A 26,115-nucleotide genomic window follows, 5' to 3' on the forward strand; every position below is an offset into this window, starting at 1 on the left:
TGTTATTAAATAAATCTTTTTACAGGATTCAATAATTTTTTCTTGATCGAGATGTCTTGTGCTTAATTTGTTAACACGTTTACATGTTTGAGATAATGCACCGAACATTGTTAAATTTCATTTAGAAATAGAACTGTTGTAGTCGGCTTCTCAGCAGATCTGCATTCCGAGCATTTGGTTGCTTACTACTTATTATGTTAAAATAGTTGACAGCTGAAGATATTTCATATTTGAATATTACAGTGGTTGAGAAATGATTTTGTAATATTCGGGATTCTAGTATTTATGCATTATGGAACTCACTGCTTTCATTTTATTTTATCCACCAGTTCGACCCTGCCGCAATCAAAAGGATTTCGCCGACCGCAAATCACTGCGGGACCACACCCACTAAATCCGGCCCCGCCTTCCGCGCAGGCGCCCTCTTGCTCCAATCCGAACCCTCCCTGTGGACCTCACAGGGGGATGAAGCAATCGAGCACCCGCGATTGACCACCTCGCGCGTCTTTTTTCCCCGATCCCTCCTCCGCTACCCTCTCCTCTCTCGAAGCCCTCTTTATTCCATCACAAACCGCATAGACAACACCCGTGTTTACCGTCAATTTCAATTACTTGATAATACCCATAATGAACTTCAGTCATCGCGGACTTCGCAGTGCATAGTGATGTGAACAATGATGGATCAGCGATCGAGCGCCTACCCCCCGACCCTGACGGACCTGCTGTACCGACAGAGCGTCACCCGGCTCTCCCTCGGAGACGGAGAAACCAATTACAATGGCGACTTCACTGACAACGTCGAAGCTGGAGACAGATCCTCGTCCCCAGTCTCAACAATCGAGGACAGCGACAGCCAATCTCCGTTCGGAGTTGACCTTACCGGGAAGGCCACGAATTTGGCGGGAAAATCTTTCACAATCGCCGCCATATTAGGACTGTCAAACGCAGAGGAGGATGCCATGAACCTCAGCGTGCAGGAACGCTTGCAGCAGAATCAAAGACAGCTACAGAACTATTTATACGCCGGCCACGACATGCAGAGACTCAACGACGGTTTCTGCAGGACCATGGGCGTTCCACCACCATTGGCACAAGGTCTGTCTCTTTTAAACCATATATATATATATATATATATATAAGATTCATCACGATATCTCTGGAATCATAATTGTGTAAATATTGATGTAGAGTAAACAATACGTACATTGTACACGTATAGTTGTATTGTGTATACAACTCATTACATATATACTAATAAACAGATTCTAAAATTTAAATATATATAAAATTATCACATATGCACGGACTCATCACGATATCTCTAGAATAATAAGGCTTAGTGGCTTGAAATTTAGTAGAAATATTTCCATTGTCAAGTAGAAGTCAGCTAATAAAGAATTTTATGAAATTCCACCCGCAAAGAGAGCCAAGCGGTTTTCAATGAAACTTAATATTTTAAAACATATAGCTTGTCCAGAATATTTTTTGACATGTGAAGAATTCCCGATAATGGTGGTGATGAAATTAACCTATAAAAGGCAGTGCATACACGCGGGCGGAAGATAGCTAAGACTGTTTATTTTTTATATCACTCCTTAATATATTTTGTACTATCAAAATTTCCTATAATCTCTTTAAAGGCATTTTAAAAGCGATATTAACATACTTTTTTTATTACACGTTTGACATTTAGGGTCAAGTGATGTCATTCGCTGTAAGGTTTTGTTTTAAAAAAGGAAACTATTTTCATCGCAATTTTCCATTTTTTTATCTCTATAAAAACCATTATTAAAGCCTTAACGAAACTTAATTTCTCAGCATTGTTTTTATCGTACGACTGATAGTTTTATGGTCAAGTACCAGTTTTTATCGTTTATAATTGAAGTATTTAACATCTATCTCGCCTGATGTCAAGCGATGGTACATGCTTGCCTAGAAGAAACTTATTCACTCTCGCCTTGAATATTCCTAAAAGTAATATTAATACACTTTTTTAAACGTTTGACATTTTGGGATAAGTGATGTCATTCACTGTATGGTTTTGTTTTAAAAAAGGAAACTATTTTCATCGCAATTTTTCCATTTTTTATCTCTATAAAAACCATTATTAAAGCCTTAACGAAACGTAACTTCTCGGCATTGTATTTATCGTACGACTGCTAGTTTTATGGTCAAGTACCAGAATTTTTATCGTTTATAATTGAAGTATTTAAACTCTGTCTCGCCTGTCAAGCGATGGTACATGCCTAGAAGAAACCTATTCGCTCTCGCCTTGAATATTCCTAAACTATAATTGTCTGGAAACAACGACGCCTGTAACGTACGTTGTTCCACTCCTTGTCTGTTTACACTATAAAAGTATTAGCAAAATGCTTCATGCTGGTGGAAAGAACTTCAACCGTGTACGATGTAAATCCGTGCGTCTTGTTGTCCGATGGAAGAAAGGATATAAGGCAATTATTTGGTGTAATTCCACTGTATACTCTCCAAAATGCAACCAGTAGAATATCGATAAACTGGAAACTTTTCGCTGATGCTCCATTCTATGTTTAGCTATATTAGATTGCTGTTAGACGCTGTTAGCCGTTTTGGCTTTTGCAGTTTCTTTGGACTCAGGGTACGCGGATCTGAAGTCAGAGTGCTAATAAATTATTTGGTTTTCGAAACCTCTATCAATCCGCGGTTGATGACACATCTACAAGCTATGTTTAGGAACATTTCTAATATATATACGAATGGATGTAAAAGGGAAAGATAGAAGAATTGTAAAAAGAAAGAAAATAGAGCAATGAAAGATCGTAGAAGGAACGATAGAAGAGCGCGAAAATTAAATTATTACATGATAAAATTATTAATTAGAAACAAAGTCCCTGTTCAACAATAGATAGAGATACTAGAGGTCTCTATAGAGGGGGACAAAGAAGAAAATATATACGAACCTTCACCTACCAGAATTTCTCCAACTGCCCAAATTTTAAATAATCTTACTAATGCTGCTATGGGATTCCGATTCAGAAACGAACTGATATTAGTTCTGGACAGACCTTAATCCTTTCAGCAGCTGATAGAGATATTTCGCTGTTATACACCTGTATCTCCTGCTCCTACTTCTTGTTCTACTTTTCACCTGATAGACGCCCATTGCAAGGTATAGGCTTCCCTCAAAGGTTACTACGATGTCCGGAGTTGTGCTATCCTAGTCAAGCGACATCCCGATCTTTACTATGTCATCGCTTCACATATTGGGGTGGCCACACTAGCCACGTCTACCGGCTAGAGCTCTAGAACCTTCCGGCACCAATCCATCAGTTGCACAAGTGATCTGCTCCGCCCATATGTACCTTCACCGCATATAAAATCAACATAAATTCATTTCCACTTATTTCATCAACTACGTAGTAGTATTTGTTGTATTTATTTGTGTATTCCTTAGGTATATTTATTTTCAAAGGAACGGTATGTTTAATTAGTAATAAACGTTGTAATGCTCTTGAAAATAGAAATAGGTTCGTTCTAGAAAACATCACTGGAACATCAGAAAACGAAAATCAGATTCAGTCGCACCGTTTTTCCTCGTTTCGCTTGTAGTACAAAAAAGCTTTTACAAAATTCGTATTACTACATATTTATTGTTTACTATCTTTGTACAGTCAGAAGTTACTGATCTGTCGCATTACAATTTTAAAAAAATCAATGTAACATAGTTCAGAGTGATCAATTTACATAAGAAGATTAATAAAGAAATAGGTATAAAAACTTTTAAGGTTATTGCTGATCAATAAACTATGCATTCACAACTTCAAAGCTTTTACACCTATATTCAATCATGTATAACAATTTATACAGATAGCGAAATGTTTAATTCTCCTCCGCAAAAACTTATTGTACAAATGTGCAACCTAGTCAAAGTTCGGCAGAACTAATTACCAATGCATACTTTCTCTATTAGGTTAATCGGTATAACTTGGAAGAATTTATCGTCTGAAATGTCAGGCCGGAGCGCATTGATTGAAAATAAAAAAATCTTTAGTAAGAAAAAGACCAATATTTAGCCACTTCCGCACATGCAGTGGTAAGTAATACCATAATGAGCGACTCGCGGTCCGCCCTCAAAACTGTCGCAAGATCGGACACCCTCCATCCTTTGGCGTTAAGAGTGAAAGAGAATATTATGAAAGCGAGAGAAAATGGGAAGAATATAAGACTGTACTGGGTGAAAGCGCACGCGGGGATGGAGGGGAATGAGAGGGCGGATCAGTTGGCCAAGGACACGGCCCTAAAGAGCAAAAGAAGACCTGAATATGAGAGATGCCCCGTTTCATTCGTCAAGCGACAACTGAGACTGGAGTCGCTCGACGAATCGAACAGGAGGTATATGGAAGGAAGGACGGCTTCGGTGACGAGGTTATTTTTCCCGGACGTCACTTCAGCCTACCGCGTGCTCCGCAGTGTCGAGATGGATACGGTCTTGGCCCAGCTCTTCACGGGTCACGGGGGGTGGCCAGGCGTGGGCCAGACCGTGGTCCACCTTGTGGCCCACTGTCCGGCGTTCGGAAGACTGCGCGCAGATTCCGAATGCCGGATGGGCAAAAAGATAGAAGAAAGGAATATCTCGGCCATCATGCAAGACGAAGGGGAGAGAGTATGCTTCCTCAGCTACTGCAGGAAGGTGGTAATAAATGCAATAGGTAAAAATAAATAATGTTGCAAAACAAAATAGTAAGGAAACCTAGAATGTAGTGGTTGAGGATGAATGTATGGCTAATGGAATGAAATGAAATGGGAAAATTGTAGATTGAAAGAAACAGTACGACAGATAAGATGATATATGAAAGAGAAGAATGATAATAATTAAAAAAAGAAATGAATAAATTACTAGAATTAAAAAGTCCCTGTCCCACACGAGATAGGGGAACGATATAAAAAAAAACTCTTACGACTATGTTAATAGCTTCTACCTTTTGAACTGCGAATTCTGCTTGCCGGTTTTCATCTCCACTAAACAGAATTGAGGCTCCAGTAGCCTATTGTTCTGCGAGCTATATGTAGATACAACGAACTCGTAAAACATCAAGCTATTCTTGCTTCTGACACGGATCTTCATCGAGCATTAGTTCTAATTCACTAGACAGTCATCAACATTGCAATTACAGCATGGATGCACAGACCGCGACCCGCCGGTCGAATACTGGTGGCCCGCCGACAGCAAAAATAATACTCTCGTACATTCGAAAAATATTGAATTCTATTCCAGAATAAAACCCAAAAAATTTAATTACCTATACCTCTGGCGGCCGGCCCGCCATCAGTTCATGATTTGCCCGAGTGGCCCCTAGTCTTAATAAGTCTGTGCAACCATAAATTACAGTCTTTAAACCGATGGAATTAATCGCAGTACGTTGTTTCACTTATAGCAGTATTTCTTTAAACGTTTTTAAGTTACGATTCGCTTAAAATAATTTTATAATGTGAATACACAAGGCGACGCTAAAATAGTGCCGTACAGAGTTTTTTTATTATTATAATACAATACAACAAATATAATAATTTTTAGAATTAAATGTGAATTTTTAGTTGACGGCAGTGTGTAAAGATTTCACGTCTTTTTATCGCAAACGAAAATAATGAAACAAACTAAATCGAATAATCAAGTTAGTTATAAAAACAGCAGACGGCTTATTGCAGAATAATGGGCAAACTAGGTAAGAAGTTATACCTATTACCTAGGCTTTACTTTGCGAAATAAGCTGTCTGCAAACCAATGTAAACATATGATGTTCCTTGCAAGAAACTAAAGAACATGAGGGACATCGGATGGTCATAGCATCAGCTCTGGGCTAGGCTCCGGGGGATACCCTGCTCACCAGAGTACCAGCTCAGACTCACAGAGTCCCCAAATCGACTCTTAGATAAAATAAACATTAGAATAAGACATATATATTCTTGTATTAACTTTTTAAAAAGAAGTCTCTGATTTACGAAACTTTACCAGTTAGAGAATAATAAAATAATAAACAAAAGTCACAATGAAATGTAAATATCATTTACACAGGTTTAGGTTGTTACGCAGTAAATGACTTAGTCGCTTTTTTAAAAAAACTATATAGTCGTATATTTATTTAAAATTTAAATTAGAAAATAAAACCTAGTATCTAGGATAGACTGCATAATAAATAATAAATATATATATTATAACAAGCCTATAAATAATTAAGATTAAACATTTCGGGTACGAGTACATAAGAATCTTCTTACAATTAAAAACAGTACAAGACGTTGAAAGACATATCTTAAAGATAAATGAATGTTTAATGACATTAGATATATATTATTTGACAAAATATTATGCTATTCTTATGTTATGTAACAAGATTCTCAACTAAATATCAACATTATTGAAATGTTAAATTTGACATTTACACTAAAAATTTAAATTTGTGAAGATGTAATTACAGTAAAAACTTTTTATTCTGGATAATATATACGTTCCAAGATGACAAAATAAAATGAAACAAATATATGAAAAATAAAAAAAAACAATTTATTTGTAATTTTAAATAGTGGTTAGAATTTTGTAGTTATCTCTTGGTAGTTTTTAAAATCATTCAATTCAGAGAGGCAGCAGAGCATTAGCCTCTTAAAAATAGGACTTTGTTTCATAGACAGATCAAAGTTCATAAATAAATCGCAAAGCTCATTTTCCATTTTTAAACGCTAAGATTTTTCAAATCAAATGTCAGGTTTCCTCTTCTTCAATAGTTTGTGAATTTAGCGGCATTAACAAAGGATATTTGATTGGTACCAACTAGAATCCTTTATTATTACGTAAGTACTTATTAGATTCACGAATAAAGAAATTTTGACCGCGAATGTAGGAATTGGGACGCATTTTTAGAGTGCGCAGGAGCTTTTACTGTACACACAATATATAGTTGCATTGTTCGCGAGATCAATTATTAAGTTCAGATTTAGGTATTAGTAATGGTAATTAAGGTGAAGAATAAAAAAGAAAACAACGAACCGGTCCGGCTTATGCCCGCCTCAGAAAAACACGTTTACAACTAAAAATGATTTGACAATTATAAAAAGATTCAAAAAGATGAAAGAAATTGACAAGAAATACCCAAAAATAATGAAAACCTAAATACGCACAAAAAAGCAACAATTCCTAATCCATCATGGCGTCTGGTTAGTCGGCGAAATATAAAATCCGTTTCCGACCTGAAGTCATCGCTATACTATCGTGTATTTTAATTTTGTCACATAACATTTTCCGTTGATTACCTTAATGGTTTATCGTACCTGGCAATTTAGGTTGTTGATATCATGGTTAATAGGCAATGAATAACTTGATCGGAATACGGCAGAAAAAAATTGTTTACTTCACACAAAAATGGAACTAGATAAACTGATATTCCAAGATAAACTTTGGAATTTTCAAGAGAACTCTTAATGATCGACAAATAATTTTTGTTCATCTATTTTTGACTCTTCTCTACTTCGCAAAGTTTTAACTTTGCAAAGATTAGATAAAACTGTCTATGGAGAAGCAGGAAGAAACTCCACAATAACACATCGTTTTAATAAAGTTAAACAATACAGATTTATACATATACATGTGGGAACGGAACGTAAGAGTGAAGCAAGTGAGCGATTTATTGATGAATGAATGAAGAGTAGGAATGAATTATGGCATTCTCTGTCAAGATGGCGATGGGGCGGTTTGTGTCAACTATGTAAGAGGTGAAAAATTAAAGTGTTTAAAAAAATATTTACATCTATTATTCGCCTGCGTGATTCACTTCCACATACATTTTAACAGATATAGCCTAAATTCAATCAAAATAATCAGGCGACATCACTACCCAGGATTTATATCATTTAAATATTCCTTTATTGAATAATAAGCCTTTTCCGTCAATTTTCTTTTAATATGCGGTTTTAATTTCGTAAATGGTAGTCCAATAATGTTTTGCGGAATGTAATTAAATATCTGATTCCGTTTATTACAAATGAATTAGAGAATTTTGGCACAGCCAGGACGCGACAGACAGCAGTAAAGATAAACGACCATGCAGATAGTATGATTGACATTTAAATCATTTTTAAATTAAGTCAAGTACCTAAATGACAACTACATGCTCAAAAACTCTGTGACCAGAGATCTAAACTGATTTCGCTTTCTGCAAAAGATGTCCGGATATCATTTTCAGTGGCTAAAATAAATCAAAAATAAATTAAATTTTCGAACAATTATAGTAAATAATAAACTTACTTTGATGTTGATTACAGTAAAAATTATTGGTAAATTGGTAATAATTGGTAAGTAAATAAACAGTAAAAAGAACGGAATCGAACAGTGACAAAATTACAATTTTAATTGAAAATAAATAAAACAGTTAAAATAAAAATAAATCGATTCTTTATACGCAGAATTAAATTACAGTGGATTTGAGTTGATGAGAACTCAATATTCACAAATTATACAACTTTTATATCAAAGAATATAAAATAAAAAAATGTTGATTTGGATTAAATCTACACATGACATCTTAGATAATCTGTAAATAAACGTTTTTATGTTTTAACACAGTTATGAAGGCGCTTCAAGCAAATCCCGGGGCTTTTTTTAAGTGAAATTCTTTAACCAGATATATTGTGATATATTTGAAAATACTCGTTTGAATTTAAAGTTTTTTCTTGTCACGTTACTAAGAAACATATTCGCACACAGTTGTGTGGACATATAATACAAACAGTGCGCCAGTACGTACAGGCACCTATTTACAAGCGGCCCGTATTCATTCTCGTAAAAAAATATATGTTATCAACTCTCTAGTACTAGTTCAGCAATAGTGACTTAATATGCGACCTGAATCTAAAATTAGGAGGTCCACAGAAGAGCCACGGTTACCGACGTAGCTTGAAGAATTGCTCGTCTGAAATGACAAAAGGCGGGGCATATCGCTCGTGCAGCCGGTGTAAGTTGGAGCCGAAGATTTCTCGAGTGGAGACCTCAAGCCGGCAGATGTGACGTGGGCAGTCCCGCCACAAGGTGGACCGATTACCTAGGGTATCGAAGATCCCCAAAAATCGCCACATCTATGGGATTGCGAGCTCAGCGCTTGGAGCGTTCGGACGTGTCTCACGATTTATCCGTCTCCCATATTGCTGACTTGCAATTAAGTTCGCTGCTTTGCACCCCGGAACAAGGGATTCCTGCACACAGCGGTTGGAAGTGCGAAATCGTCCTCGGACTTTCTCGAACAGCGTGGGCGAACCGAGGTTGAATCCAGATCCATCCTTGGCTCGCCTGCGGTCCATGCTGCCGTCCCAAGCCGCATACACAACATCAACACTACACAGCTCTACTCGGGTAGAGCGGTTTACTACGTGCGAACATCATCGTACAACTGGAATGCGACTATCCAGCTTCTGTTTTATTTTTAAGTTCACTGACCCTTCCGCTCCGTGAATTCATTTCCGATGAAGCTGTAAAAGCCCCCGGGCTAACATCATCAACATCGAGAATAAGTAGGATGCGACAGATACCTCTGATGAGCAAGGCTTTTATAACACAAGACAACAGTCATCAAGTTGAAGCGCCCGATGAAGGCTTTCTGTGTTTGAAGCCGTAGGAGCTAACAATGACCAATGTCACTGGAATACTGCATATATAATAATACAGTATATACACCCTACTCGTTATTTGACACGTTTTTATCAATAACGCGGTTTACCAATAAAACGATTTTTTAACACGAAAACCAACACCTTTTTGTTTTATTATGCATCATAATTTTTTTTAATTCTAAATTTATCAGCGCTCACAATAACTTATCTGTACGGTTTTAGACCAGTCCGTAATAAACGCACACACACACACTTGTTATGTTATCATATATGTTATATCAATTTGTATTTGATCAAAGATAGTTTTCCAGTTTAAATAAAAGATGGCGCCGGCGAATGCTTGCTGCATTAATATGTGTAACATGCAAACACAGAGTGCGGCACTTTCTTCTTCGTCTTATTCTTCTTATTGCCGTCCAAATAACATCTCCATATAACTAAAGATTATCTGATAAGTTAGGTCCCTTTAAAATATTTTATAACACAAGACAGCCGTCAAGTTGTGGCGCCAGGCGCAGGTTTTTCGCGAGTTCTACGAGGTTGTACCATAAATAAACGTCAAGTAGGAATCGACAACACCCGTTTTTAGTGAGCGGGCGCCCGCTCCCTAACCGCGAACAGCGTGGGCGAACCGTGCTTGGATCCGGATCCCTCTTCGGTTCGCCTGTGGTCCACGCTGCCGTCCTAACCCGCAAGCACACTCCAGCAACACACCCCGTCAAAGCTCTACCGCGAAGAGCCTTAACAACGTGCGAGCGTCCCCGTGCAACTGGTAGGCGCCTCTCCAGCTTTTAGTTTCTAGTTTAAATCTAGTTCACGGACCCTTCCGCTCCGTGAACTCAGTGCCGATGAAGCTGTAAAAGCCTTAGGGCTAACAGCATTAACATCTTCAGAAACAATAGAACAACAGATCGCGTGATATATGTTACGTATTTTTAAATTTATGGTTATATTTATTAAAGAATGTTTCTTTTCATACTACTCTTAACTCATGTGTAGTTATTAGCTTTATTTCCAAACATTGTTAAATTTAAATCCTGTAACTGTAAGATTATTGTATAAAACGGACCGGCAAGCGCACGTCTATCCGACCATGTTAATGTCGTCAAAAAACGCTGAATGGAAGCCGCTTCCTATCGGTCTGGTAAATCTAGAAGTAAGCCTATGTTCAGCTGTGGACGTCGAAATGATGAACTGTGATCACTTAACTATTCTAAGCAAGAAAAGGACCAATATTTAGCCACTTCCGCACACGCAACAAACGCACTCAACAACGACCAACACCAACTCAACAACTCAACAAACGTGTGATTTGGCGGTGGCGGTTGCGTGATTCGCATTGTTTGCCGCATGCGCATTTATCAGCGGGCTGGCGGGCGGTGCACTTTGTTGCACGACTGCCACTGCGTGTGCGAAGTGGCTAAATATTGGTCCTTTTCTTGCTTAGGATGGACTTCCGCAAGGTAACGCCTGATTCCATTAAACACTTAACTATCCTCTATTTGTTTAATTAGTAGATTCTTTAGTTGTTTATTTTTACTTATATTTCGATTTTAATTTTTTTTTGTCGTTTGTGTTAGTTGAGAAGTATAATTATTATTTATTAATGTCATTAATAATGTTAGTTTCTTACGGTATTTATTTTTATCTTCTTTCAATAAGAGAAGGATCACGGTTACATGATAATAAAAAAAATATTATAGAAAGAATTATATTTATTAACATTGTAATTTCTATTAATTTATATTAACATCACACGGTGCATAAAATTATTTACTCCTTTAAATGACAGTAACTTTGTAAACACGTGACAGATATCTTTAAATAAATTACTGTGATTACCTATATCACTTGATTTTCGCTTGACATTGATTTATGGGACACTATAGTCTCAATAACATTTTTGTAATTGAGCACAAGTTTAGTCTGACAAAACTAAAGTTCTTAGTTAAATAAGTGATCATTGAATTTTTGTATCTAAAAGAAATCTAATGCGGATATTATATTTATTTAAAATAACGTAAAAAGTTGGACGAATTCAGTAAGTTGTCAATAACTGCGAAGTTTATAATATATGTATATGTGTATATGTAATATTATATCCTATTAATTATGTTTATTAGTAATTAGATAAGAAATATAGTATTTATCATACATATGTTGCATACAGTATAAAATAATTAAACAATTTTTTTCTATTACAATATTTACACGCACGCCTACCAGCTGACTACAAATCTACTTGGATTAATTGGGAGAGAGAATGCCTATAAGGCATTAAGTTCGGCATTATCTTGTGTAATAATTATATGTAGAGTGATTAAAAAAAACAAATTCAATGATAATATATGAAGTCTATCTCCAGCAGTGGACATCCTAGTATTATATTAAAAAGTAGAAGAACGTGAATGGTGTTGTAATAAGTGTAAATAAAATACAGAATGCGCTTCTTATCTCTGAAATCAATAGAGTTGAGAAATCGACCCTCGCGTTCCCCTATCGCGATCTGAAAATTCGAATATTGCTTTAATTAAAACGTAAATTCTGTCCCTAAATGGTATTAAGGCTTTTATTGTTAATTACTGACCGTCGGCTTAGAGGTACCGCGAATACCTTCGGCGAACATGGTTCCAACTTGAATGAAAATCGATAGTAACTTTGAATATTATCTAGAAGTTATTGTCATATTACAAACTTACATATATATAATCAAACTCATATAATCACATATAACATAGTCTCTCGTTAAAACTGGTTTTATGTATATGTACTGAACACAAAATTTTAATAAAGTACATATCTGGTGTCTGATAGCAGATTTATCTTTTCATACTTAAATAAAAATGTAACGTTTTACATCTAAATTTAGTAAAAAAATTAAACGATAGAATAAAAATGCGGATTTTATTTTATAAAAGATATTATCTTAATGTCTTTCGTCGCATTGCCATATACTGTTTAAGACGGAACCTTATGTTCTGCTCTGCCCCTAACACTGCAGTAAACTTAGTGTAATTGAACTGATTTTTCGAATTCATGATTCATTATCGAATCAATGATTCTTTGAAATTCATAAAAGTTTAAGGTTAGCATTGAAAACTCTGTGTGACGTAGCCACATATAAAATGTAAGGAGTTAGGACGTTGATGGCCATGAGATATTCCCAAAGCGACAGCTTTTGAGGGCACGCTTTCCGAAGCAAAATCATCGAAACTCTGGCAATGTGTGGAGTCGCACCGTCATGTTGTAATGATGTATGATAAAGTGCTACCAAAACCACTGTACCGTGTCGTACAGGTACGAAAGCAAAATTTCTCTATAAAATGCTGAAGGATTTTTTCCTGTCAAGAGTGGAGATCAGCTCATTCCTGAATATTGTTTCTAAAGCAGTATTAGAAAGATTATTTATTATTTGTTAGGTCAAGAGAAAAGTCTGCTCGATGTCTAGTCTCAGAAGTTACTTCTCCATATAAATATTGATAAAGGCTGCACGGCGTACAAAAGTGACAACACTAATAAAATAAAATGCATATAAATTATTTAAACTTAAATATATTTTTATATGTATTATAATTTATTTTCATATTATTCATCATACATCAAAATATAATTTAAAAATTCTTCATTTGTCTTAACATTCATCATCATAGGCGCCCACTGCAAGGCCTAGGCCTTCGCCGAAGATCGTCACGATCACCAGTTTTGCGCTGCTCGCATTTAGTGACTTCCCGTAACTTTAACTAAAAAAATATAAATCAAAAAATTTAAAAAGAAAAATGGAAGAATGATAGACGAACAGAGCAAAAGGGTAAGAAAGAAGAAATGTGGTATAAAAAATGAAATGAAAGATCACGTGAAGAATGGAAGCAGAGAACGGAAATAAAAAAAAACTAAGTGAAAAAAAAATTGCCCAAAAAAAACTGTCCCATCACAAGATAGGGGTACTATGATCATAAAAAAAAACTTTAACTATATCGTCGGTCCACTTAGAAAAGAGAGCTACTCGCGCCTACTCTACCGTCTATCAATTAAAATGTCTTCGGAGAAAAGGTTCAGACCTTTCTCTGAAAACCGAGTAGATATCAAATAGTCAACACAATGAGTCAACCGACGCATCTGACTTAGATTTTTTTTATTAGCTCTGAGTCCGATGAAGCCAAAACGGGTAACAGCGTTCAGCGGCAATCGAATATAGCCGACCGGAATACGAGGGATGCCCCGTTTCGTCCGTCAAGCGACAACTGAGACTGGAGTCGCTCGACGAATGGAACAGGAGGTATATGAAAGGAACGACGGCTTCAGTGACGAGGAAATTTTTCCCGGACACCATTTCAGCCTACCGCGTGCTCCGCTGTGTCGAGGTGGACGCGGTCTCGGCCCAGCTCTTCACGGGGCACGGGGGGTTCTCTGAGTACCTCCACAAATTCAAGCTCAAGGAGGACCCCTCGTGCTTCTGTGAACCGGGCGTGACCAGACGGTGATCCACCTTGTGGCCCAGTGTCCCGCATTCGGGGGACTCCGGCTCGACTTCGAGTGCCGGTCGGGCTTAAAAATCAGGGAGGAATCAATAGCCTCCCTGATAAGAGAAAAAACAACGAAGGATGACTTCCTCTCATTTTGTAGAGCAATAATTACCAAAACAATTTAAAAAAAAACAAAAGTTAAATAAGTTTAATAAAATTGTAAATAAAAAATAAGTAATAATAGTAATAATTGTGAGTAAATTGTAAATAAATAAAATTATAAAACTTATATACGTAAGACGGAAAAGGCTTGGACGACAAGACGCACACGACATATATAACAGACGGCATAAAGTTTGTCTACCTTGTCCGTCCTACCAATGACCAGCACTTACCCGCGGACATCAAACGAATTTTTGTATAAAAACACAGCTGGCTATATTCGAATGTTGATGCGCGTTAGCCGTTTTGGCTTTTACAGCTTCATCGTACTCAGCTGTTACACTAATCAACATGTAAGTATTTCGTTAAATATTACACAATAAGATTTTTTTATTAATATTGACGTCTATATTGATTTCATATTTATAACATTTTTGGTTATAGGTGTAAAAGTTTTGAAAGAGTGAATATATTTGTTCGTTTCGTCGTTTGTCAGCAAAAACCTTTAAAATATCATACCTATTTCCAGTAATTCTGTAGTGAAGTGATAATATAAAATATTTCAAAGTGAAAATTGTTATAACAATTTATTTTTGATTTAGAATGTGACAAGTCTATAACATTTAGCGATACAAAGTCTACAGGAACAGATAGTAAACAATAATTAAATTTAAAATGTAGTAATCAGTAGTAGTAAGTTTATTTTTTTATTTATTATTATATTTAATAATGTATTATTCTGTATTTATTATAAAATATATGCTACAAACATTGTATGTATATTTGTATATATGTATCTTTTGTACATGTTAACTACCTTTTATTTATACTTCTACTGTATCTATATTATGGTTGTCTGTAAAAAATTTCTCCGTGTGATAAGAGCGTCCATTCTACTTTTTTCTTTATTATTATGAAGATTTGTGTTTATTTTCTAGCGTGTACAATATAAAAAAAATAATTCGAATTTAGAAACCTTTTTTAAAACATGTTATATACTATCTCTGAAAATATTGTTTTTTTTTGGATAGGCTGTAACATATACTAATTAAAATCAAATGAACTCTAAGTTCAACCATTTAACTCTTTCACACATATACCCAAGCGTCTTGAAAAAATTAGGTACGTAACATATAATAACAATAAATGCGAACTATTTTCATGCGAATATAGCTCATTCTCTCACGATTATATATAACGAAAGCTTTATACATCACGAGGTTGATTCAAAATCAAAAGCTAGAATACATGTAAAGAAATTTCTATATTTATTTATTATATTTTAGATATTTTTTTTAAATATAAATAACAGATAATGTTTTTAAACTGATCAAGCTTATCAAGACATCACGTTCTTTCAAATTAATTGTGACTGCCTAGGACATGGATGCACAGACCGCGGCCCGCCGGTCGAATACTGGTGGCCCGCCGACAGCAAAAATAATACTCTCGTACATTCGAAAAATATTGAATTCTTTTCCAGAATAAAACCAAAACAATTTAATTACCTATACTTCTGGCGGCCGGCCCGCTATCAGTTCATGATTTGCCCGAGTGGCCCCTAGTCTTAATAAGTCTGTGCAACTATGGTCTAGGAGAACCCGCGAAAAATTAAATGGTTTAGAGCAAGCCTTACCAACCATGCCTTGCGTACATAAATCACAACCTAGTGGATTAAGACCAGGTCTAGATGACGATCAGTCTTCAGCTCTGATGAACTGAACCGTTCTTTTATAACCAAGATTGGATGGATCGAGTTTTATGACTCGGCGTCGACTCCTGCCGAAAGGACCATTGTTGATTATTAAACATAGTGTTATAAAAATGCTTAAATATCTGCTCACAAATGTTATATTAATATACTTGTGAAGATATTTTGTTACTTTTTCTAGAGAAATGTGACTTAATTACTCCATAGCTCTTACCCTGCCAAACAGTCAATGAGGTCGAATAATGTCCTGTTGACTTATTGAAGATAATTGTAAAAAATTTCTAAATTGTAAAGAAATTTTTCTGTGACCTCCCTTTACGTCCCGCTTAAGTATTTGTTTTGATTTTACCATCCCATCCTTTTTTTATTATCACTTAATAAATAACCAGTGCGTCTCTTATTGACTACAAAACTAAGTCATCTTTTAAAAAACGCGAGATTTTTTTCTCGTATATTCCTGTCTTAGGTACGTAAGGACATTATATTCTCAATAATTTTTTTTTAATGACTATTTTATTTTCATCCTCAATTTTTAATCTTCCATACATTTTTCTTTTTACTTCACATTCACTTTTATTCCTTTCCATACTTTATTTACCTTTACTTCACCTTCCTTACTTCGACTTCACCTCCAGAATATTACTTTTACATTTTTTATTTACACCTTTTATTTTTATTAATTTACTTTTGCTTATCAAAACATTCATACAATATCTACATCTCCCGGGATGTAAAATTCTTTGAACAGGATTTCTTCGAATTTCTTCCCTTATTCCTTTGATCGCCTATTTCTTACGAACTCTCCGTGGACGAATGGATTTTTCTGTCACAAACAGAGAAGATTTCATTGTATCTAGGAATAGCCCGGTTCACAAAAATTTGACCAATACCAGGCGTGTGGAGGTATTTAGAAATTGTATTTGGCGCCAAAACTACTTTATCTGATGAAATCACAGCGATTCGATTCTTTTTATCACCCTACTCCCTTATTATATCTCAAAATATTTTGATATATTGGTGCTAAATAAGAAAACAAACGTATAAAAATGACAGATTCCAAATTTGAAAATATTTTTTTTAATTATAATAGTGTTTATGGCCAGATTAAGTATACCTTATATTAACATATATATATTCCTATATAAACAAACAGTTAATAATATTTAATGGAATCAGGCGTTACCTTGCGTAAGTCCATCCTTAGTAAGAAAAGGACCAATATTTAGCCACTGCCGCACATGCAGTGGTAGTCGTGCAACAAAGTGCACCGCCCGCCAGCCCGCTGATAAATGTATATGCGGCAAACAATGCAAATCACACAACCGCCACCGCCAAATTACTCAACACGTGTTTCACGCCTCCAGGGGGCAACTTAAGGAGTTATGTTACACCGATTAGTGTCCTGCACTTTGTTGCACGACTACCACTGCATGTGCGGAAGTGGCTAATTATTGGTCCTTTTCTTACTTAGTTAATAATATATTTTATTAAAAATTCAATGAACGTAATTTGAAACTTACAGACAGTACACGAACGGAGCTTAGGCCGCACGTGGGACAGACGAAGAGTTCCAGACCTCACTCCATGACCTGCTCCACGGCGTGAGTTGATTCATTAATATAATTTTTACTAATATAAACTAGTTATTTTTGCTTAAATAAGATTTAAATGTCAAACTTAATATCTTAAGGGTTATTAAATATTTTAATTTATTATTAAATTAATATACACAAGATATATGGAGAGGATATCCGTAGACGAAAGAAAGTAACTTCAAGTGGCTAAAGAGACTGTACAGATTGGTGGGGCCTTAAGTTTTTGAAGTGGAGTCCACGGATTAGCAAACGCAGCTTAAGACTCCTCCCACTAGGCGAACACGACCTCATCTAGGTCGTCGGGGACACTAGATGCAGTCAGCTTCTTACCGGTCCTCATGGAAATCCATGGGGAAAGTGTACGTCTAGCACTGGATATCCTATAATTAAAATGACGCTGATGATTGCTATTTTATTATTGTTCTTAATGGGTTGAGTATTTCTTTTTGGGACATTTCTTCTACAAGTAGAAAAATGTTTATCAATATTTACACATGTAAAGAATCAAGCTTTTATCCTAACTTTGAAAGAAGAACAAAAACTGCTAGTGACGGAACGCAAAATCATGCGGAAGATCTTGGGACCAGCGAGAGATCAAGACGGATCTTGGAGGCTCCGAAAGAATGCCGAAATTGAGACTTTAGTTGAACAGCCAAATATCATTAGCGAATATAAAGCTCAACGAATCTGCTGGCTTGGTCACTTGGAGCGAATGGGATCAGATCGGAGCGTGAAGGTAGCGTACCTGGAAAAACCGAGGGGTCGAAGACCAGTGGGTAGACCCAGGTATCGCTGGATCGATCGCGTTGAGGCAGACTTGCGCGAATTGAATGTCAACCCATGGCAGACGATGGTGCAAGATAGAGAAAAGTGGAAGTCTCCCGCTTCGGAGGCCAAGACCCACTTTGGGTCACTGAGCCAGCGGAGTAAGTAAGTAAGTATAAAGAATCAAGGGTCATATTTTGGTTCATTTTTTCTTTGATGTTAGAAAAGAAATCAATGAAATGACCTGCCTCATTCCCGGCTCAGAATAAAAATAGTATAACTTTAAAACAATAATTAAGGAATCAAATATTATATATTTGATTCTAAACTAAATACTAAACTTACAAAATTCGTTATCCACTATGGCACCTGGTTAGTCGGCGAAATATAAAAACAGTTGCGGACGTGGGTTCTGCGCTACACTATGGTGATATTTATTCTGTCGTATAACATTTTACGTTGGTTTTCTTAAAAGTTTAATATTGTTTATATCATATAAACACCGTTTTTTTGTTTACTATGATGAGTAATTTTATATTTAACTGTTCAATTTTATTACGTTTTGCTTGGTTTTTAAAATAAAAATATAGCCAGTAACGTCTTTCAACTATCTTGTAATAAATTTAATAAATTCATTCAACAAAAACTTGTTAAATGTCGTATCATAGTGTGAAGAAATGTTTAAGTTATTATAGAGTTTGTGAATAAATTCCTCCAACTACTGTATTAATAATATATTAATAATGACCACAAAAAACCCATGCGTGTTTATGGTGGGCTCTCCTCGTTATGTAGCTTTAACTTAAACGTTACTAATTACACAAGTGGTCACTGTAAATGACTTTATCAGTATATGTACACATAAATGAATAATTTATTTTTCAAGTTAGTAACGAAATTACTATTTCGTTTCTCAATAAGTAATGGAACAATATTTCACAAAGATCTTTAACACTAAACATACCATACCGGGTCCGATGATACAATTTAAAATTTTGCATAGAAAATGTAAAAAAATGTGATGAATATACATCAAAAATTCTTTACTTTTGCGTTTATTATAGACATGGTTGACATACTATTTTGTTTAATTAAATTTAATTTTTATTTCCTTCCTAACAACCGTATCTAACACATTCAAGCAGGATACGTAAAGACGGGTCATTTGACCCGCTATGGTAGAAATAGGTATACCTAAGAAGTGTTGTAAGGAATAATTTTAGTTTATTAAAACCTGCCTTAGCGGTATAAGTCGAAAGTGATTATTTTTTATATGAAAAACCAATATTTTTTGTGTTATTTTTCCTCGATAAACATTTTGTCTTTTATGTAAACTCATCCTAACTTCGTTATGATTAACCAATAAGATAAGTTGTCATGTTAGCTTTTTTCACACTTGTGTGTCTTTCGTAAAGCAATTGTTATCATGGAAGTCTTTTCACGGCATCTATTACCACGCGCGTACAGAAAATTTCATAGAATCTCTCATTTCCTCTAACCAACTTTAAACTTATTGTGGTAATTCAGGTCAGGCAGGAGTAAGAGGATACGGACTATCTTCACGCCAGAGCAGCTGGAGCGCCTGGAAGCTGAGTTCGAGCGGCAGCAGTACATGGTTGGGCCTGAGAGGCTGTACCTGGCCCACGCTCTTCAGCTAACAGAAGCTCAGGTACGCTACAGTAGCAGTTCCATTATTTTTTTATTTATTCTACTCATAACTGATTACAGAATACTATAGAGTAGAGCAAGACCTTTTATTACAATATATTAGGTTCAACTACGTAGCCCAACCAATTGACAAGAGTACAATATACTATAGAAAAGAATAATACTTAGAAGTTAGTCAAAAAAGAACGAGCAAAATCCCAAGTTCGTCATGAATAAAGCGATATAGGTTTAGTTAATAATAAAAGATAATAAAATAGCTATAATTGTATAAAAATAATACTAAAAATAAAAATTACAAATGGTAAAATGTAAATAAAAACACAAAGTTGAGTTAAAACTGTGATAATGTAGGAAACTGTGCTCTAGGAACGAAGATGATGGAAGGAAGGTGATGTACGGGATACGATTTGAATGTGAAGAAAGACAGAGATTGTGAAGAACAGAAGGGAATTGTTATACAAGAGATTGTTAAGTATGAATGGAGAAATATAATATTTTACCTAGTTATAACGTCCCTGCCCCACACATGGAGGGGGGGAGAGAGATCTCCATAAAAGGGGGGCCATTTTAAAGTGGCAGTTGGCAGGCAATATAGCGTGTAGAACAAAAGGCCGCTGAGCCTTAAGGTGTTCAGTGGAGAACGGGGACCGACAAATGCAGCACAGGACCTTCCATCTATAATTTGGACAAAAGAATTTGTTAGGTTCGTTGGAGAACGCTAGATGCAAACACTTTCTAATTAATCTCCAGGCCTATGCCTCCCCCATATAATTTTTTATAAAGCCATAGATGCATATCATACTACATATGGACCTATGTATTACGATTGAAATGATGTCGTAGAAGTACAACTAATATTTTACTACAGTCTATAACAAGCCATATTCCATAAGCGTAATGAGCGGTAGATGTGGCCACAGCTGATGAACATGGAAACTGATCAAGTAAAAGAAGGACCAATATTTAGCCACTACCGCACATGCAGTGGTAGTCGTGCAACAAAGTGTACCGCCCGCCAGATAAATGCGTATGCGGCAAACAATGCGAATTACACAAATGCCACCGTTAAACCGCTCAACACGTGTTTCACCCCTCCACGGGGCATCTTCAGGAGTTATGTTACACCGATTAGTGCCAAATACAGACTCTGTGGTTTAACGGTGGCTAAATATTGGTCCTTTTCTTACTAAGGATGGACTTCCGCAAGGTAACGCCTGATTCCATTAAATAAAAAAATCTTTATTACTTAACGTAGTCATGCCTGCTAACTAATAGACAAGTTACTTATTATTTAAGTTGACAAAAGATGCGTTCGATAAGTTATTTTAACTGGTCAATGTAAACACAGTTTTATAATTTTCTGTGATCTATTTGACTTTAGCGTAATTACTTTATAATCAGCATACCTACAGATGCTTCTTGATGATTGTTCCGGTTATTTGTTCCAGTAGGATATAAGAGATTTAGCCGGACTGCCATTAAATATGGAAACGGATCAACCACGGTTAAATATGGCGCTGAACTAGTAATTAACAAAACTCGAACTGCTTTTCTGATAGGTTCCATAAATAGGTCTTATTTCGTAATCTTCTATAAAGTTGTCTAAGTTTGAGTCACCGAAAAATTAGTTATATAAATACTAATTCGAAAGTTGTTTTTTGATATACGAGTACGATGGATTATACCTCGTATTGACTGCAAGTTAAGTCTTGTTTTCTTTTCGTATGATAAATACCACATACCTGACAATAACACGCAAAAGAATCACACCTGGAAAAAACAACTTTAAAAAATCTTTGCTTAAATGTAAAGTTACTTATTTACATTGAAGTAGCCTGGAGGCGAATACATTAATTTTTCTTAATGTGCTTAATAGTTTAGTTAAAATTTGTGACTATTTTGTTCTTGAATAACTTTAATGGTCCTCATTATGTATAATAAAGATCTGCAAGATATCTTAGATCTTCCATTTCTTAGTTTGAAATCTAAAATTAAATATAAATAATTAAATTAATGCTATTATAACATTCAAGAGTTTTTATTCTGTCGAAATATGTACAACTTGGTTTGTTGACTCATTGACATGTTTAAAAAGTTAAATCATTTAAAAGAGCGTTCTGAGTCGATGGTAGCTTATTACTTATAATTTAAAAAAAATCGACGATTCAAAAGCGCATGTGCGCAATTCCTAATTGAATGAAGATATTTAAAAAAAAAATTGAAATTGAAATTTGACCGTGAAAATTTTTTGTTAAGTTTTATATAAAATCTAATTATCATTCATTTTAACACGATTTATGCAAATCTATTTGCTTTTTTATTGTTGCGAATAATAAACGCGTATTTTTACAAATAAAAAAATTTTGACGAACAAAAAACTGTTGAGCCAAATTTTCTTAATAACCTCAATTTTTTAAATTATGTCAATACAAAATTAGAATTATCCGCCATTTTTTTTGGAAAAAAATCTGTTATTTAAACTTTTTTATATATTCAATTATTATAAAAAAAATTTTTAATTCATATCTAAAATCATAATCGGAATTATTCATTAAAATGTTACGTAGACTTTTATTGTTAATTTTTACGATAATTAATAGTTATCTTAGGTTAAAATCTGTTGGTTATTAGTTGTTTAAAACGATATAATTCTTTCGTGAAGTCAAAACTGTTGATTTCATTTATTTGACAATAAAATATTTTTTACTTTATCGTTTTAAAATCTAGCAAGCGGTTTAGATCTCGTATTAAATCTGTATTGTTAAACTTTATTAAAAGATGTGGTATTGTGAAGTTTCTTTCTATTTGTTCTATTTGTTTTTTCTTTCTGTCTTCTTCTCCACAACTTTAACACATTGTGAAGCAGATTAGAGTCAAGAATAAAAAAGATTAAAAAAATAGGTTAACGATCAATAATAACTCTGTTAAATGTTTCAATGTTGAATAAATGAATTTTATCTTTACTTCTACCATACCAATTCTTTTTCTTTCGTTAAGGATTATGTGTATAGTTTTAAAGAAGTACTTTTAATATAATCTGGAAAGGGCCTATACCGGAGGAGGCCAAGCACCTTGATAGTCGAAAACATTTTCTAAAATTTATAAATTTTCGCGAGCCGCAATTAAAAACGTATTTTAAAGATTTAAGCAAAGGTATAAGTAATTTCAGAGAAATTAATGTTTTTTTTTAAATAAACAAAAGAACAAAATGTATACTGCAAATTAAAAGAAACAAGTCGCTTATTTTACATAACATGACATTTCTTCAAAATTTCGTTAAGAAAAAGTCTATAACTGTTAGTAAATTACATGTAACAAGAACTTCTAATAATCCTTCAAAGAGCAGCATTAGACTCACGAGCCGCAGGTTGATCACCCCTGGCCTATACCTTGCAGTGGGCGTCTTTAGGCTGCTCACGTGGTCTAAAGGATGATGATGATTATAGTTTATGACATATAATCTTAAGAAAAGTGAGTTTCTGCTGTTTATAGCTAAAGTACAGTCAGTTACAATGGTAGCGCTTCTAATTGCATATTTGTTTTTAAAATATATCTAGCATTATATTGTCGATAATCTTAAAGACCAAGCAATTCCTTCAATTTCTCTTGACTAGTCGAGTATTAACAAAATATAAACAGAAAAAAAACATTTTTAGCTGAAACCAACCCGACTTACATAAAAAATCAGTAAAATAGCTATTCGACTGTGACCGTTCTTTAAGCTCACTTCGGTGATGAGTATATAAAACAAATGTATATCCTCTGAATTTCCCTCGATATTATTTATGTATATACACATATCATCATCGTTCACTACAAGGCTTTACCTGAAAAAATAACCACGATATCTGATCTTGCTTGCATCTAGCTACTTCCTGTAACATTGACTTAATAATCCACTTCATACATATAAACCACTTCACCTTGTAACGCAATATTTAAAATAAGAAAAAACCTAAGGTTCCGGACACACCAAGTTATTAAAGTTTTTGTAGATCCTAACATTAAGGGCCTATTCATACTAGAGGCATTTCTAGAATAACATTCAGAAGTTCCTATTGCTAAATTTAAACACTTACCTACTATTCATATGTTTGCTATACAGTCTAAACATTATTCACTCGACGCTTAAGTTTCTATATTTTGAACTATTTATCTAATAAACTTAAAAACTAAATAAATACAAACTTGACCATTATTCCGTTAAAAATACCATCACAAAAGAACTTTCAAATGAATCCTGTTTACAAATTGAGTATATTACGTAAAGCTTCTGTTAACTACAATATCGAAAATGTTTAAATTACATTTCTTTTTTTTTTTCTAAACTTTCTATACCGTCTATATGATATTCATGCCAGTCCTAAATGTTCATCACCATCATTATGCTCTTGGGCAGCGACTTCAAATAAAATAATGTAGCGACTAATATATAATTGAGTATTCCAAATTTTATTGTTAATATATATAAATTTTAGCTGTATTTATCCATAAGAGATAATTGTGTAAGAAAAATTGTAAAAAATTATAAAACGCTGCCGTGTCTCGCGGAAGAAGAAAGATCCGTATCAAATAGCGGCAACCCTCTCCCAACTGTCTGCGTTTAGTAAAAGCGATAAAAAATTGTAAAAAAAACGCTAGCCATACAAATTAGAATTAATAAAAAAAACCGACTGTGTATGTACATATTGACGTGATGTATAACATAGTATATATTGTCATAAATTGAGATAATTCTTTTTCGACCGGACTCTCCCTGCTGCACAAATGTATGCATTGACTCCATGGAATAACATAAGAGGATCTTCGAAACAAGTACTCCCGAGAGGATTGAACCTCGACTTGGTCAGTTTCTTCTGCCTGGATCACTTCGGACAGCATTAGTGTTGGGAAGGAGTAGCAGAAGAACTGTCTGCGTTTACTTTAACACGTTCACTGCGGCTTGAGGTCGATTCAGCCTCATGGTAGACTTTGCACTGGTGCGGCGCGTAAAACTCGTGTTTTCTCTCTAGTGCGGCGGCTGTTTACACTCAACCGTATGAGGTATGACAAAGACAAATATAGCTTTCTTTATGTTTGCGAAGCATTGACTTAATATTGTAAAAAAATATTGATGAACATGAGGCAGAAAAGGCCTCAACCGCACTACTAGGAAGTTCAGCTTGAGGCTGATTCGACCTCAGCAGAAAGTTCTTCAAAATTGGGCCCGCAGTGAACGTGTTAAGCGATACAAATTAGAATTAATTAAAAAAAGGGCACCCAGTGCACATCGCCTTCGCCAAAGATCGCTGCGATGACCAGTCATGCGCTGCTCGCATCTAGAAACTTCCAGATTACATTGACCATGTCGCAACACGAAAACCTTTAGGTCCCAGCGGTAACACAAGTGATAGGTCTGCCCAATGCCACGTCAGACAAGTAATTTTTCGAGATAAGTCCAGTGTCATTTCAATGTAATTCTCTCGTGATTCCAGATATGCTGTACCAAGATTCGAGTGTTTTGTTAAATATATTAGATTGTAATTTCGGTTGATATTAGAATAAAAAATATTATTTATTATATTGTTAAAAATGTCTAATTTCGTTCTATTTTTAAAATCTTTGTTATTTGTGTTTACAGGTAAAAGTATGGTTTCAAAACCGTCGCATAAAATGGCGAAAGCATCATCTAGAAGTAACTCAACAGAGGTTAGCGGTTCTGCAGCGGCACAGGCCCGAGGATAGAGAGGAAGATGTGTGAATTCCCGCGCATTTCACTAACAAAATGGCGGACAGTTGTCGTACGATGCAATGGACAATAGTGATTTTAAATTATAATTTTATAATTCGAATTTAATATTTAAAGTGTGTGCATTTTTATTTAATTATATAAATGTGAATAAAAATAATAATTTAAACAAGTTTATTCGATGTCAATTACGTTAGCAAACGTTGGTACAATTGGTAACATGTGTGTCAGAATTTTTTGTTTATTCAGGCCAGGGATCAACAACCTTTCGGTCACAACAAATTATAATTTACATATGTGGTATAATTAACACTTTGGTTTTAGATTATAAATCCAGATATACAAATTGAATTTGAAAATTTTGCCTCATAATTTGTTTTACATTTAATC

At 34.9% G+C, this 26,115-nt stretch overlaps 1 protein-coding gene across 1 annotated transcript; it reads left to right on the forward strand.

Moving 5' to 3' along the window:
- Nucleotides 1-571: 571 nt before the first annotated feature.
- On the forward strand, nt 572-25,895 carry LOC137926360 (uncharacterized). Its single transcript, XM_068769963.1, has 4 exons — nt 572-1,095; nt 17,492-17,570; nt 19,857-19,998; nt 25,618-25,895. Exons 1-4 carry the CDS (start codon nt 675-677, stop codon nt 25,735-25,737), a joined length of 762 nt encoding a protein of 253 aa, XP_068626064.1. The 5' UTR covers nt 572-674; the 3' UTR covers nt 25,738-25,895.
- The last annotated feature ends 220 nt before the right edge of the window (nt 25,896-26,115 follow it).

This window comes from Battus philenor, unplaced genomic scaffold, assembly GCF_028537555.1.
Source record: "Battus philenor isolate CCGP_79_NKW_IND1 unplaced genomic scaffold, ilBatPhil1.0.hap1 SCAF_29, whole genome shotgun sequence".
In the NCBI taxonomy this organism is placed as follows: Eukaryota; Metazoa; Arthropoda; class Insecta; order Lepidoptera; family Papilionidae; genus Battus; species Battus philenor.

Excerpts from the sequence above, each read along its gene's own strand:
- LOC137926360 (XM_068769963.1), top strand. The coding sequence starts at position 675 with ATGATGGATCAGCGATCGAGCGCCTACCCCCCGACCCTGACGGACCTG. Across the intron at positions 1,096-17,491 it reads TCCACCACCATTGGCACAAG|ACAGTACACGAACGGAGCTT; the intron begins GTCTGTCTCTTT and ends TGAAACTTACAG. Across the intron at positions 17,571-19,856 it reads TCCATGACCTGCTCCACGGC|GTCAGGCAGGAGTAAGAGGA; the intron begins GTGAGTTGATTC and ends GTGGTAATTCAG.